General features: G+C 35.3%; 1 protein-coding gene across 1 annotated transcript; it reads left to right on the plus strand.

Annotated features, from left to right (window-relative positions):
- The first annotated feature begins 14460 nt into the window (after positions 1-14460).
- On the plus strand, positions 14461-14949 carry LOC141680799 (uncharacterized). The gene has a single exon (XM_074486919.1). The coding sequence runs from the start codon at positions 14461-14463 to the stop codon at positions 14947-14949; it is 489 nt and encodes a 162-aa protein (XP_074343020.1).
- Positions 14950-16369: the final 1420 nt, after the last annotated feature.

Here is a 16369-nt window from a genome sequence, read left to right on the forward strand (position 1 = left end):
TTATAACGTTTTTTGGTCTACATTTATTAAATACGTAAATTGAAATTTATGTGTACATATGCAAACCTAACTAATGTATACTAAGTCATGTATAAATAAATTAAAAATTTATGTTTACTGACATAATGCAAGAGGCTTACCTGTGTTAAACCTGATCTTTTTTCAAAAAAATTAGGCTTACAGATCTCATGATTAAGTATTTATTCTTAAAAATTCGGCATGACATACAATAATCTCTTACCACTAAAGATATCTCATCACACTTTCAATCATAATTCTAAATTAATAGTGACATGTAAAAAAGTGTTCTAAATCTATTTAAAAAAATTATTTTTAATATCTCATTACACTTTCAAACATGATCTTAAATTAATAGTGGCATGTAAAACAGTGTTCTTAATTCACTACAAAAAAACTGTTAACAAATATCACTTATTTAATATTGGTTGCAACAATGTTATAGGATTTTTAACATCACTGTTTTCAAAAGCGATGTTAAAATAATATTTACACATCGGTTGTAGGCCTTTTTAAAAATTAAAATAAACATGCGGTATACACATTCCCCGAGCTTAATAACATTCCACCTTAGTTAGTTAAAAACATTTAACCCAACCCATTTTCTTTTCCCACGCTTGTGTACAAACTCAAAGGAATTTCCTTTTTTTCCTCACAAACTCACTCTTCTCACAATCTCACCTTTCAGTACTCTCATTCAAGAACTCTAATTCAAACTTTATCAAAGCCCTTAATTTGCACTCTAATTCAAACCGTAGTTTACAGATTCTTAATTCAAACTCTACTTTTCGAACTCCAATGTTGAATCCTAATTACCTTTAACCCTATCTTTTTATTTTAGTAAAACTCTAGATTTTTGTTAGTTCGGTGTAGAGAAAACTTTATATTGGTCGACTGTGATGTTATCTGCTTCGAATCCGCTCAAATTAGTAAGTATTTTTTAATTTTGTTTCAAAATTAAAAATTTGTTTTTAAAAAACTTTTTCTTTATATTGGATCATCTACAAAGTAAGTTATTCTTCGGTTTTAATGTTATTTTTATTTGTATATGTTAAGTAATTCTTGTGTGTTTTGTTATTTGCAGGGCTTTATTTGTAATTTTTGCTTGGCAAGTGAATTGAAAATCCTATTGGTAAGATCGAAGAATCTAAGGTATGTGTGGTGGAGTCATGCTATTACAATATGCTTCTTATTTTACTCAGATGTTACTAGTATGTTGTTGACTGTTAGATCTTCAAATTGTCATTACTGTTATAGCTTATGAGTTACCAATTTAAAAATCTGAATGTTCTTAGCCTTCATATCTATTTGTAGTTATGACTCCACGTGTCTAGTTCTGCCTAAGTGTTCTGTTACTTTCATCTTTTTGTTGTCTTCGAGCTTAAGAGCACCCACAACACGGGGTCATTTACTATCTAGAATTACGTGAAGTGGGTTAAATATGAAAATTGGGCCTTCCCTACCATTGTATGAAAGAGGAGAGAAATGGGCAGTCCCTCCATGCTGGGACTGTCCCAGTTGTTTACTTTAATATATTTTAATAACAATCATAATCATATATTCAAAGTCATTCGGTAGACATTATTTTTGCTTTTTCAATTTAAAGAGTTACTCATTGATATTGCTATAATATAAATATTTTATTACATAAAAAACCGTGAAATGGACCTATCATTGGAGGCGCGTAGCCAAGATTTGTCCGGAAACCATTTTGCTTAGGTGGGGTCAATATATTAGAAAAAAGGTATGAAGCGCTGGGGTTGCTCTAAGGTCGCAGGCTGATGCTAATTATTTCTAATTCTAGTATTTTGCACTGCTTGATACAAAATTGATTGGTATTAAAAAAAAAAGAGAATAGACATTATTTACTGAATAGTCTGAGCTTTAATTAGTCATATCCATGCAACAAAGTGTGTTATACTGTTCCTTTTCTTGGCCAGGGTAACTATAGCCATTCAACTTGTGTTTTCAAGCATTGCATGGGGGACTTAAATTGAGCTTTATGAGAAACTGCTCCTCAGTGTCTTTGATGTTATAGATGAAGAGAAGTTTACTAGGATTTTTCTATGCTTTACATAATAAAGGATGATTGTATAAAGTTTTAATCTTGTAAGATATCATATACTATTATTATACATAAGAGAGTTAAACTTTTTGAAGCCCTACAATCGACTTGACATAAGTTAATTATACAGGAATATTTGGTACCATTTAATAAAGAAAAATAAAAAAAAAATAATGAGAGTATAGAATTTAATAAAATATGTACGAGCTAAAATACTAAAATTAGTTTGAGAAGTATGGTAATACAAAATATTATATCAATGCACTGAAGTTGACTCGGCATCGGACCTCCCTTAAGTATTGAATAGGATTTTGGTTGTTTTTCTTTCAACTATGGAAGAGTTCTCATGGTTTGATTTTTGTACGTGCGTACATAGTATGCGTTAAGCTCCTCATAAGGTTTTCCATTTGTATATCTGTAATACTAATACTAGACTACTCTGCCCAACTATACTTGTCAAAGTGCCCTTTCACTATAAGCAGCTAGTTGATGGGGTTTCTTGACATGGAGTTGGGAAATGGACTGAGATAAAAGAATGCTTGTTTTCCTTTCTTCCCATCGCTTAACAATTGATCTCAAGGTATTTTTATTTCTTAGTTTTACGGTTTTCCAGCGCTTCTAATTTTGAATCTTAAAACTATTTTCTTTTGGTTATTCAGGAAAAATGGCGAAATCTTTCGAATGCTAGATGTAGACATTTTGAGACGAACAAAAGGGTAAGTTATATTGTTGTGACGTTCTGCATTTGTACTCCGATAATTGTAACTTTTTGTTCAATGAAAGAGTCAGAGCTATATTGATGGTAGTATGTTTTAAATACCATTTATCAGACTTTTAAACCATTATCTCATCTTAATGCCATTAATATAACTGAACAATCATATTATGATTACATTTTTCCTAAAAATGCAAACCTTTATGCCAAATATGATATCATAACTAAATTGTAAAATAATTTACATGTTATTTGTGGGAGCAGTAGACAATCCCTAAACTGCAAGATAATTTATCTAGTAGGCAGTAATTTATGTATAATGCAAAGTAGAGGGGTCGAAGGAGCTAGTTTCTTGCAAGACTTTTGATGTGATTGCATTTATCTTTGTACTGTGACATCATGCTGCAAGGCCAACAATTCAGCATCCATATGAAAAGAAAGAAGAAGGTTGCAAGAGAAAGATATTGATCTGTAGCATTTGAGAATTTCATTTTGACTTGTAATATTGTCGTTTTGAGAATTATGTTTTTTATTTCGTCAATGTTGTATATCAGAATCCTTTGTATAGTTTGATAAAAATAATAAAATTGTTATTTATATATGATTGACTATGCTTGTTCCTCTTTTCATTTTTGCTTTTGGTATCTTTGGTACAAATATATATATATATATAAACACACACACACACTAGCAGATATCGTAGTATGCCTAATACATCATTTCTATTTACACTAGCAGATATCGTAGTATGCCTAATACATCATTTCTATTTACAGAAGCATTGTTGTACAAGGTAATTGACATAGTTAGAAATGATGTATTAAGTCATCTTTCACATTAGTCCAAAACCGATGTCAAAAACAGGTACATATTTTTTTTTTGCTAAGTTGAGTATATTTAGACAAAAAGGACACGGATTAACCCTTGTTCTAGGATAGGCCCCTAGAAACCACTATCTATAATCAATCTAAATAAAGATTGAGGATAGAAAGCCAAAACAACACAAGGCAAGAACCTAATCTAGGACTACCAATCTGCAATGAGCCCTATACAATCTGAATTTTTAAACCATACAGATGAAGAAATGCGAGCCATAACATCCACTAGGATACCCTGGAAGAGTTTGTTAGGGCCAAACCTCCCAAGTATGATAGCAAAAAATTTGAAGGCATAAGAGGGTCAAGGATTTTAACGATTTATGCTTCACTGCAAGGCAAAATTCCAGGAGCTGCACCCAGGTGGTACTGTCAAGAGTCATCTTTAATTTGCTGAAAATGGACTGCAACACAAAACTACTATAAGAGCAGCTAATGAAAGGATGATCATGGGACTCGAGGCCACCTACACATAGACAACAAAAGCTATCCACTTTCAAACCAAATCTGGTTAGTCTATCTTGAGTTGGGAGACGACCTAGACAGATTAACCATTCCAAAAATGCATAACGCGGAACCACCAAGTTGTGCCAAACACCAGGACTCCGGGAGCATTCTTGACCTCTATACCGAGTCTTGTCCCAAATGAACCAAGTTTTAATTTTCTTTAAATCCAAATCACACCAAGTTAGTGTATCAGATTTTGAGGAATCAATGGCTGGAAAATTAAAAGTATGTATCCAGGAAATTAACTTTGGATTAAGATGGTGAAGACTTGAGTTCAGCTGTGGGAGTCTCCAAGTACCCAAGTTGATAATAGAAGAAACCTTTACAGTCATAGTGGATCTCGCTTGTAAACAAACATTGTCATTGCTATGATTTGCAAGGCATCCATTTTGCCACCAAGGGTCCATCCAAAGAAAAGTGTTAGCACTATTACCACTGTCATAAGAAATAAACCGTCTCGCATTATCACGAAATTGAAGAATTTGGCGCCAGATCCAGGAGCAATCAGTAGGCATGATCACTAACCAGATGGAAGAGTGCTTGAGGTGAGCGGAGAGCACCCATTGCACCCATAGAGAGTCCTTACGGGATACAATCTTACATAGATAGCAAAGTAATTGAGAGTGGTTCCACTCTTCCGGATCCCGAATGCCAAGCCCTCCTTCATATTTTGAAGACAAAGTTTTTGCCAACTTACCTTGGCTCCCCCTTTTTTCTTAGTATCTCCTTTTCATAGAAACCTCGTTAGGAGCTTACGGATGTTCCTATAAACTCCTTTAGGAAGCAAAAAATGGTTTGTCCAAAACGCTTGAATAGAATTAAGGATTACCTTGATGAGCAGTGCTCTACCAGCAAAGGAGAGCAAAAAATTCGTCCAATTGTCCATCTTGGAGAGCAACTTCTCAATGAGAGGCATACAATCATTAGTACTTAATTGGGAAGAAATGAGAGGGATGCCTAAGAATTTCACCGGAAGAGAACTATGCGGGACCCTATAATGTTGATCGAACCAGTGCACAACTTCAGTGGTGCAGTTGCTCAAGAAAACAGTGCTTTTGTGTATGCTAGGCTTGAGATCGCTTAATTTGGAGAAAGCATCAAGGCTGCTCATAATATGATAAATCGAGTCTTTGTCCCTTCGAGAGAAAAGCAGCATCATCCACATAGAAAAGGTAGCTGAGTTTGAGGCTCTTGCATTTCCAGTGATGATGAAAGTTACTCGGGCTATTGGAGAGCAAACAAGACAAAACATTCATGCCAATAGAGAATAAATACGGGGAGAGAGGGTCACCTTGACGAAGACCCTTCGCTCCTCTAAAGTAACCTGTCAAAGCACTATTAATCTTCACAGAGAACCGGGGCGTAGTGACACAAGCCCTAAGCCACTGCACAAATTTGTCACGGAACCGCATTTTGTTCAAGGAAGCAAAGATAAAGTCCTAGGTAATCGAGTCAAAGGCTTTGTGAAGGTCAATCTTTAAAGCACATCTTGGCACACCTGATTGACGTTGATAGCCTCTAAACAATTCTTGAGCCAATAAAATCTTATCCGAGATGCTTCTCCCAAGAATGAAAGCTGATTGAGAGGAGTGGATCAATGTTGACATTAGAGGTTTCATACGATTCGCAAGAATTTTTGCAATACACTTGTAGGCAACAGAGCATAGGGAGATTGGCCTATAATCTTTCATGTGAGTTGGGGTTAAAGTTTTCGGAATCAGGGTAATTGTAGTGGAGTTAATTCCAGGGTTAATTTGCCCCGAATCAAAGAAGTGTTTAACAACCTTGCAGAAAACGTCCCCAACAATGTCCCAAGTGGATAGGAAAAACTTCACATTAAAACCATCAGGTCCCGGGGCACTATTCTTCTTCATGGTCTTGAGAGTACTGAGAATAATTTCTGGAGTAATCCCCATCAAAAAAAGACTCGCCTGATTTTCAGTTACTTGAGCACACTATAAAGATCTAAGATCAATTTCTTGATAAGGAGGAGGAGACCCCAAAGAATTAGAAAAGAATTCTACAGCCACATTAGCAACAGCTTGGTGACCAAACACAATTTCACCACTGTTATTTTTTATGGCTAAAATTTTGTTCCTATTCCATCGACCCTTGGTTTGGTTAAAAAAGAACTTCGAGTTATTGTCTCCCAAGTGAAGCCAGTCAACTCTAGCTTATTGTTGCAAGAGGTTTTCTTCTTCTTCAATGCATTTATCGAGATTTTTTGCAGCCACCGACTCAGACTTGCACAAGTCAGAATTCAAGGGGTCCATGTCAATGGCTTCCTGAATTTCTTGCAGATTAGTACGAGCGATAGAAACATTGGTGAGAACATTACCATGTTGTTTATTGAGAGACTTTAATTTAACCTTGACCTCCTTTAATTTATGGCATAAAATGCTCATCGGGTCCCCAAAGCAAATATAGGCCCATCCTCGCGTCACTGCCTCCTGGAACCCTGTTATATCTCTCATAAAATTAAAAAATTGGAAGGGCTTACGTATCTTTTCAAGCTACATAGGTATGTGGAGCAATAAAGGAGCATGGTCTATGATCCCCTTTATCTTAACATGGACCAAGCTTTCAGAAAAATCGTGGAGCCAAGCTGCATTACGAAGCATTCTGTCAAGGCGCCTATGGACCAAATTATTAGGGCGTTTGTTCGACCACGTGTGGAGAGGCCCTATAGTACGAAGATTGCCAAGGCCAGCTTGTAAAATACTATCTTTAAACTGTTGCATATCCGGGGTCCATTGCTCTCTACCACCAGCCATTTCCTCCATTACAGCGACGCAATTGAAGTCACCACTAACCACCCAAGGAGAAGTGATATCCTGAGATTGCAGTCGTAAGTTATTCCATAGAGGGACTCTTTCATGGGCCTTATTGAAAGCATAGACAGCCGTAAGAGTGAAATGAAGCTGCTTCTCAATATGAGTAACGTGACAGGTAAGATGTTGAGCCGATTTGGAATGGAATGTGACAAACCATACGCTCGGGTCCCAACCAAACCACACTCGGCCGTTATCATGATATTCATAATTAAATAACCATCTCCAGTTTTTATTAATACGCTTTGAAACTGCAGCACTATTAGTAATTTTAACTTTTATTTTAAGACAACACAAAAGAGAAATTTGATTTGCATTAATAAAGTCCTTGACTTCACGTTGATGAGATTTCTTATTTAAACCTCTAACATTCCAAGTGCCTATATTCATTGAGAAGGATGAGTTGTTGTTTTAAGACTAGCGAGTCTCACACTTTTCTTGCCCTGAGCTTTTACTTGCTTACCATTAGCCTTAATGTCCGCATGATCAGTAGAAGAGTCAGTGGGAGGCTTGAGTCTCAGAATAATAGATAGGGAAGGAGGTGAGGCCTTTCCTTTACGTTTACGACTATTAGGGGGCATTCCACCCTCCTCCAACTCATTAAGGGTCCCAAAGGGATTGTGGGTTTCAATAGGTTCCTCAAAATCTTGGGTAGCAACTTGATAGTCCTGAGATGGATATTAGGACTTGGCATGAGATTAAGTAGCGCGCGCGTTGGGCGCCTTGTCTGTGCGTAGAGCTGGGGACTTGACTACGCGCTTCGTAGTTCGAAGGCGGCCTGGCGATTGGTAACAATCTGAAGCCCTAGGTGAGTCCTGGGACTCAACAGGAAAAACTTGTGTTCCCACTGGATCCTTTTGGGCAGATTCACCCACAACAGCATTTTGATCCACATCAAATTCATCCAGATTATCTTCATTATTTAGGTTTGCAACTCCACAGTTTGCTAAAACTAAGTCATCATCCATTGTGACGTCACAGCCCAAAAAGGTTCCAGTCACTATTTTAGTCATATCATTATTTGCCACAAAGTCTTCCATTCCTTTCTTGTCTATCAAATCATTCTCAATGACTTCTGTGTTCTCAACAGGGGTTCTAGTACTGGACCTGGTTTCTGCACTCTTGGTTCTCCCTTGATTTTTGTTGACACTATTGTTTGGGTTCTTAGCCCGTGGTGGTTCTCTTTCAGGGTTATCTGAGCATCTAGAGAGAGATTGTACAAATGCCTTGCAAATGTTGCACGAATAGGGTAACTGAGAGTATTCAACCTCCACCCTAAACTTATCTTCCACTCCTTTGCTATTGAGTAAAGGAACCATAATATAAGGAGGCCTTGGAGAGTTGTACTCGAGTTCCACCAACACCCTAGCAAATTTATAGGGAGAAATCGACTAGTGGCCTCATCAAATTTCATCACTCTACCAATAAGCTTAGCAATCATAAAAACTCCAGAGCTTGAGCAACAATACGAAGGTGGGATGTTTCACAACTTGATCCAACAAGGAACTTTGTCAAAAACATTTCTTTTAAATTCCGAACTTTCCATCCATGGCTTGAGAAAAAGAGAATAACCTCCCATTTGGATAGAATTAAGATTCAACACTGCTTTCATATGCTCAATAGTATCAAATTTAAAAGTGAAATAGCCCTTCGTATTATAAAAAACATTAAGCAAGCCACGATTTTTCCACAAACCCATAGCTCGTTCTCTAACAAATTTGAAGTCAAAATTTCCCCCAATGAAGTGCCCTATGCAGCTTGTGTCCCATTGTTGACGAGCCTGAACTAAAAATTCTCGTTGAGGTATCAAATTCAAAGACCCATCAGGATTAGTTGTAAAGGCAGCCTTGTGTTCAGAGGATGGATTAATATTTGGTATGGACTGTTTAACACGATCACTCCAAGTGACAATTTTTTGACCCCCACATTGTTGTTTGAAAGGGGGTCCTTAGAACGTTGTTCAGCCCTCATCGCAGTTAGGTTATTAACAGCAACAATATCCGCAGCAGCCGACACAGTGGCCCAGCTGCCCCAAACGCCCCAATATTGGCCACATCCGCATCAACGTTATGTTCCACATTAACATCTTCATTAACTACTACATGTCTCGCAGTACTTAGAACAGCATTATGTTCACAAACCAAACTTAACACCCCATTTTTCACTGCAAAATTATCTAGGAGATTTTAAGTGATTTTGACATTACCTATCTATACATCGGTTTTCACAGTTTTTAAAATCAACCCAATCGATATATATTGACGTTTTTTCAGTAGTGATCATTTATGTATATATGCGCATGATAGACTTAGACATTAAATTCTCGATTCCTTTTTTTACCGTCACATTGGATTGTGTGCAGTCAAATTTTCCAAAATTTGATCAAAATTTATCAATAATTTATAATTAAATGAATTTAAAAAATTAAATATTTAAAAAGTAGATTCAATCTATTTTAATATATAATATTCAGTTTTATTAAATAATACTAGCCTAAGACCAGTGCACGGTTGTTTTAAATAATTGTTGTTTTATTATTTTAATTTAATATTTTATTAATTATATTTGTTAAAAAAGAGTAATGTCTAAATAAGTATAACAGAATATATCTTCCATTAGTATATTATAATAGTTATTTATAATAATTGCAATTAGGTTTTAATATAAATAAGTGTAAAAACTAAGCCAGTAAATAGATGTTGAAAAATATATACTCGGACCAATTAATAGATCTTGTATTCAAAATAAAATATTTTAATTTAGAATTACTCAGGTTGAAGATGAAATTCAAATCTTGGACTACTTTATATAAATAACTATTACTATTATATCTAATCATACATAATAACTAGGATTTTAGCAATCAAACTAAAACCGAGTTTAATGAGATTGAAGTGATTTTTATTAGGTTTACCTTGAGAAATATTAGCATGTTGTTGAAATGGTGTACTTAAAAACACACACTTAAAAATGGACGACGCAAAGTGGTGACATATACAATCTATGTGAGTGAACTAAGACAGCTAGTGTTTTAAGAGTTTGAGTTTAATATCATGTAACTTTTTAAAAATTTATTTTGAAATGAAATTTTAAGATTTGAAATTTAACATTTAAAATATTTAATATTATAATTTGATAATAATTATATATGCACACACATGACTAATATAATATTTGATAAATAAATAATATTATTGACTTAAATACATATTTTATTGAAATTTATAGGTATGTACACAAATGATAATTATTTTTAAATTAGAAAATAAATTTTAGTCTAGATTAAAAATGTGAATTACACAAAGTTTATTTTTAATCTTTTTTAACTCGGATCAATCATACACATTATATTATTTTAGCCTAAGTCACATTATACCACTCAAATTCAACTAATTATATTCAAATATAATTTATTTTGTTTGAACTCGGATATATGATGTAATTTGTTAGCCTTGATAAAAGTATATATTATTTTATTATAATTACCCTATTTTTTTAATTTGTATTATCTTAGACTAATTGTATAAATCTTTTCAAGTGTGGTGAAAAGTCTATATAGTTTTTTTTATTCTGACACTGTTAAACAAAGTGTCGAATTATCTGTAGTTTTATTTTAATAAAGTAATATATATATTATAGACATAGACCCGTAAATATATAAGCTCCTTATATCAACCAAATCCAAATAATTATATTTAGTTTGTTTTGAATTTTATTTTAGTCCCACAATATTTTATTTTAGCCCGGATGGATGAGTAGTATATATTATTTTTTTAGCCCGATATATATCATTATATTGGCTAACGAATTACATTTCAATTTTAATTTTGTTTTATCTCGGTTCAATAGTTAAATTACTTTAATTGTTTCAGTAGTATTGTATTATTTTGTTTCGGTCGGGGTCTATTAACATATTTAATTCTATTTTTATTTAAAATAAAATGGTATGGATACTATAGTCATAAAAGAAACCCGTAATTATATAAGCCCGTTATATCAACCACATTCAAGTAATTATATTTCGTTTATATTGAAATTTTATTTTAGTCTAGTTTGAATATTATTTTGTTTTATTCCTGATGAGTAGCATATTATTTTTAGCTCGAGCTCACTAATTCACTATATCGACAACGACTTATCTTTCAATTTTAATTTTATTTTTCTCAGTTCAATTATTGAATTTTTTTTAATTATGTCAATAATATTTATTATTCTGTTTTATTATGATGCGGCAAATTTATGTAACTATATTTAGTTTTTTTATTTGTTATTTTAACAAGTATTAATAGTATAAATTTGTTTAAGCCTGGATGAATCCTGTATATTATTATATTTTATCCCGGGCCATTATACATATTCACGAATCATCTTTTGATTGTTTAAGATGGTTCATTAGTATATTTTTTGGCCCGGGTGAATATTATATATTATTTAATTTTGGTCAGAGTCTGTTATACATATTTCGTGAATATTTAACTTTTTTATATAATTATAAATTTAGAGTATGATCAAAATATAGGTGATCAGACTAGACTACCAACAAAACCTTTATTTGTTTCATGTTAAATATAACTGACTAGATAAGCCCGGCCCAATCAGCCAGACCCCAACCCCTAAAAGACCAAAGAACAGGCACAAGTCAATTCCCTATTAAAACACTCACGCCCGGCCATACCGAGCACCACCTGACAAACCCTATAAACACCCTGACATGGGCGACTGATATCCACGTGGGGGATTTTGACATGCCGCTAGCAGTCACTAACCCCCATACCAGACAACCGCCGCCCACGTCAACAGATGGGACAGCTCCTACACACTCCCCCAAACACACGTGATGCCCACATGCTCTCATTCCCTATAAATACCTAAGAAAACAATAGGTAAAGGGGTTCACATTTTTTCTCTATAGTAAGCTTTACCTTTTCTAGCTTTGTCTCTCTAGAGTTTGGCCGGAATACTTACTCTTACACCGGAGGTGTCCCCGGAGATCCCATCTCCGCCAGACATTCTATTTCAGGTACCTCTTTCCTCGAACTTCACCCAACCCAGGATAAAGAAAAGCACACGAAGATCTAGAGGCTTATCATTCGGCGATAGAAGGAGGGGCACCAAAGCTCTTCGGCCCAGCATCCGGTCTTGAACCAAAACTCCACCTCTGTGTTGATTAGTACTTAACTGGGTCAAGACTCAATTAACATCCAATCAACATTCGAGGCTGAATCACAGCATCATGACAATAACCCGATCCAACAACACCCTCAACGACTATCGAGAACCGTCGGCACTTCAACAAACTCCACCCTCTCCACCGGTCGGTGAAACCAAAGTCGAAGACCAGATGCAAAAACTTGACCGGCACGCCGTGGCCCGTGAGAGGGAGCTTGCGCGCAAAAGAACAGTCGAGGCATGTACCCATCCAGACACCGGTCCTCCTGCACTCACACTCGGATCAGCAGTCACTCACAAAATGACCACACGGCAGCTACAGACACTAACCCAACCCCAGCTAGCAGCCCTCGTGAGCTTCTACCAATCCATAATTACCTATTAAGGATAATTAAGTAATTTCAGTGAATACTGACCGATCGACTACCAAACTTTTAATATTTCATCTATTATAATATAGTACTAGCCTAAAATCTGTGTGATACACTGTTATTTTTATCATCATAAATTATAAATAATTAAGGCTCTAAGAGATTTTTTTATCAACTCCGTCAAAATTCACGAACAATTAAAATCAACGAAAATCTTTTAAAATCCATGAATTATTATCAATTCTTCAAAATCTCAATTGAATACATCCCTAACTAATTTAAGTTAGTATCGACTGGTCGACTACCAAAATTTTAATATTTCGTCTATCATATCATAATATAGATAATATAGACTTTATAAGCTGTGCGTATATATTGGATTGCAGAGCATTTGGATCAGGTTGATTTTGATTAAAAAAGTGTTCAGTTGGGAGAAAAAAAAAAGAGATTTAAGATATTATGGATGTGCTCGTTAACTTGGATAAGAGTGTGACAGAAAAATTTCTAGAAAGTAGAATCAGCAAAGAATAACGGGGTTGAGGTGTGTTTTTTGTTATGTTTTTCATTTTTGTTTCCCGGAAAAAGTGCAATCGAGACATACAAAAATGCAACTACTTTTGCTATGTTGCTTATAATAATTTTCTTAAATTTCATTCCTTGCTTAGTAAAATTTGGAATTGCCCTAATTTGATGACCTACTTAAATTAAGATAGTGTAGGGAATGAAATGATGTTAAAAAGGGTGAGTATGAACAGTATGCCTCATTTAATATGAACCCTTTTTAATGTTTGACTTCAATAAACTAATATAAAAATTAATTCAACTTATGAAAATTCATAACAAAGGATAATTAGATAGATTAAGCGTGTAATATAGTAAATTTTTTAATATTTCAACAATTAAAAAGAAAATGTGTAATTAAAAAGAAAATGTGCCAAAGGGACAGAGTACGCTAGGTAGCAAGAAGCATTTATGTAAACTACTGCATCAGGGAATCGAAAGCTCCCTGGCCTACACGGCATTTTTCCACATGGACTGGACTTGGTACTCCTTCTGTCCTTAAAAACATTTTTTATTTGTGTTGAACACGTTTACAAATATATACTTTTGATTGTTAATATTTTTAATCTTGTATTAGTATTAAATATAAAAACTTTATTGTATTAAAATACTCATAAATACGAATCCAACAAAATCACTCATTACTATGTTTGATCTTATAGATTAGACGTAAATTAGTAATCAATCGCTTACCATGATCAGTACGAAAAGTCAAAACGGGAAGATAATTTTGGGACGGAGGGGGTATCATTTTGGAGTCCAAAAAATCCCGTATTAACGCTGTTACGTATGTAGATGACGTCTTAGGTCTAGAGAGCCTATCAGGTCTGGAGAGCTAAAACCAGTGTTCTAGTTTTTTTAGAGCATCAATGCATTGTACTATTTTGTTGTGAAATTTACAGGGTCCAAAATTGTGTAAAAGTTACAATATTTTCATATTCATCTTCAATCCATATACATTAAATCTGATACAATTCTTGTAATGTATAGGTTATTTGTTAAGATTAATCTTGAATATTTGCTTTACCTATTTACTTCAGTCGTATTTAAATAATTGATTTTGTCATTAGAGTGATTTTAGGAGTATCTTCAAATAAAATCAGATTAGCATTAGAGAAGATTGTGTGGTTAATTTGTCTCATGTTTTGTAGCCACAACATGTGGGGTTATTCTCTTTAAAACCTTGTATTCCTTTCAGTTTGATTATTGAGAAGAGTAGTTCCAAAAACATATCACTATTTTGCATTGTCTTTACAAGTCCTAAGTTCATATACAGATACAACATTTGGTATAAGAGCGAGGGTTTCTCTCTGGAACGACTGAAGCACATATGTCAAAGACACAAGCAATGGATATGGGAAAGAACAAGGGAGGATCAATGGGTCTGAGTTACCCCATGTTAAACCGAACGAACTACACCGTGTGGGCAATGAAAATGAGAGTGCTAATGCAGGCACATGGAGTCTGGGAGGCGATTGAACAAGCCGATCCAAAGACAAGAACCGTAGAAGACCGGGTAGACAAGGTGGCTCTTGTAATGATCTATCAGAGTGTCCCAAAGGATATGTTACTCTCTCTTTTGGAGAAGAAGAAGGCAAAAGATGCCTGGGAAGCGCTGCGAATCATAAGTCAGGGTGCAGACAGGGTTAAGGCGGCTAAAGTACAAACCTTAAAATCAGAATTTGAGACCTTGAGTATGAAAGATACGGAGGCACTGGATGATTTCTGTTTGAAACTCAATGGGTTGGTGACAAACATATGTGTACTGGGAGAGGATGTGAAAGAAGCCTACGTGGTTAAGAAACTGCTATGTGCAGTTCCACAAAAGTTCCTGTAAATAGCTTCCACTATGGAATAATTTGGAGATTTAGAAACTATGACGTTGGAGGAGGCAATTGGTTCACTAAAGGCGCATGGAGAAAGGATAAAGGGGAACACAGAAATGCCAGGAGGTCAACTATTGCTTACAGAGGAGGAATGGTTGGCCAAAGAGAAAAACGAGGGCAAATTGCTACTAACTAGAGAGGAATGTCAAAGACGCGCGTATCGGGGAAATACTGGAGGAAGCTCAGGGGTGAGAGGAGGTCGTGGAGGAAGAGACAAAAGCAGAATTAAATGTTACAACTGCCACTTATATGGACATTACGCTGCTGAGTGTAGAAAACCAAAGCGAGAGAATGATGGAAAACAAGAAGTTTTTATGGTAAAAACAGATGAATATGAGCAAGCACTAGTACTGGCAAAACACGAATTAATGCTGAATGAAAACAACGTGACACCAAGATTGATGGCAGAGGGAAAGGTGAATGGTGATAGTTCAAATATATGGTACCTGGACAACGGTGCGAGCAATCATATGACGGGAGATAAAAGAAAATTCTTGGAACTGAATAGAGACATAACAGGCACTGTGAGATTTGGAGATGGCTCAACTGTGAAGATCGAAGGCAAGGGATCAATAATTTTTAAGTGCAGGAATGGCGAAGAAAGGATGCTACATGAGGTATTCTATATCCCTTCTTTACACAGCAATATAATTAGTTTGGGCCAGCTTTCAGAAGAAGGTAACAAAGTTGTGCTGAAAGGTACACACCTATGGGTGTTTGAAAAAAACGGGACTTTACTCATGAAAGTACAACGTTCACTAAACAGATTGTATAGATTGATTGCTGAGACTGTAGAGCAAAATTGCTTACTGTCTAAAGTAGATGAAGTAACTAACTTGTGGCACACTCGTCTGGGACACGTAAATCACCTTTCAATGACCGTGATGAACAAACACAATATGGTGTATGGTTTTCCAAAGGTGTCAGTGCCGAAGGAGGTCTGTAAGGGGTGCTTGGTATCGAAACAAACAAGGAAAAGTTTTCCACAAAAATCAAATTATAGTACAACGAAGGTCCTACAACTAGTGCACGGTGATTTGTGCGGACCCATAGAGCCTACAACACCAGGAGGAAACAAATATTTTCTTCTTCTGGTAGATGACTTTAGTCGTGTGATGTGGGTGTATATGTTGAAGAGCAAAGACGAAGCATTGGACGCAATTAAGTGCTTTAAAGCAAAGGTTGAAGATGGTGCAAAAAAGAAAATAAGAATGCTGCGTACAGACCGTGGAGGGGAATTCACTTTGAATGCGTTTAAGAATTTTTGTGAGAAAGCCGGAATAGAAAGACAATACACAGCACCTTACACACCCCAACAAAATGGGTGGTAGAGCGAAGAAACATAACTGTTGTAGAAATGGCACGTTGTTA

This window comes from Apium graveolens, chromosome 8, assembly GCF_009905375.1.
Source record: "Apium graveolens cultivar Ventura chromosome 8, ASM990537v1, whole genome shotgun sequence".
NCBI classification, from domain to species: domain Eukaryota; kingdom Viridiplantae; phylum Streptophyta; class Magnoliopsida; order Apiales; family Apiaceae; genus Apium; species Apium graveolens.

Excerpts from the sequence above, each read along its gene's own strand:
- LOC141680799 (XM_074486919.1), top strand. The coding sequence starts at position 14,461 with ATGGATATGGGAAAGAACAAGGGAGGATCAATGGGTCTGAGTTACCCC.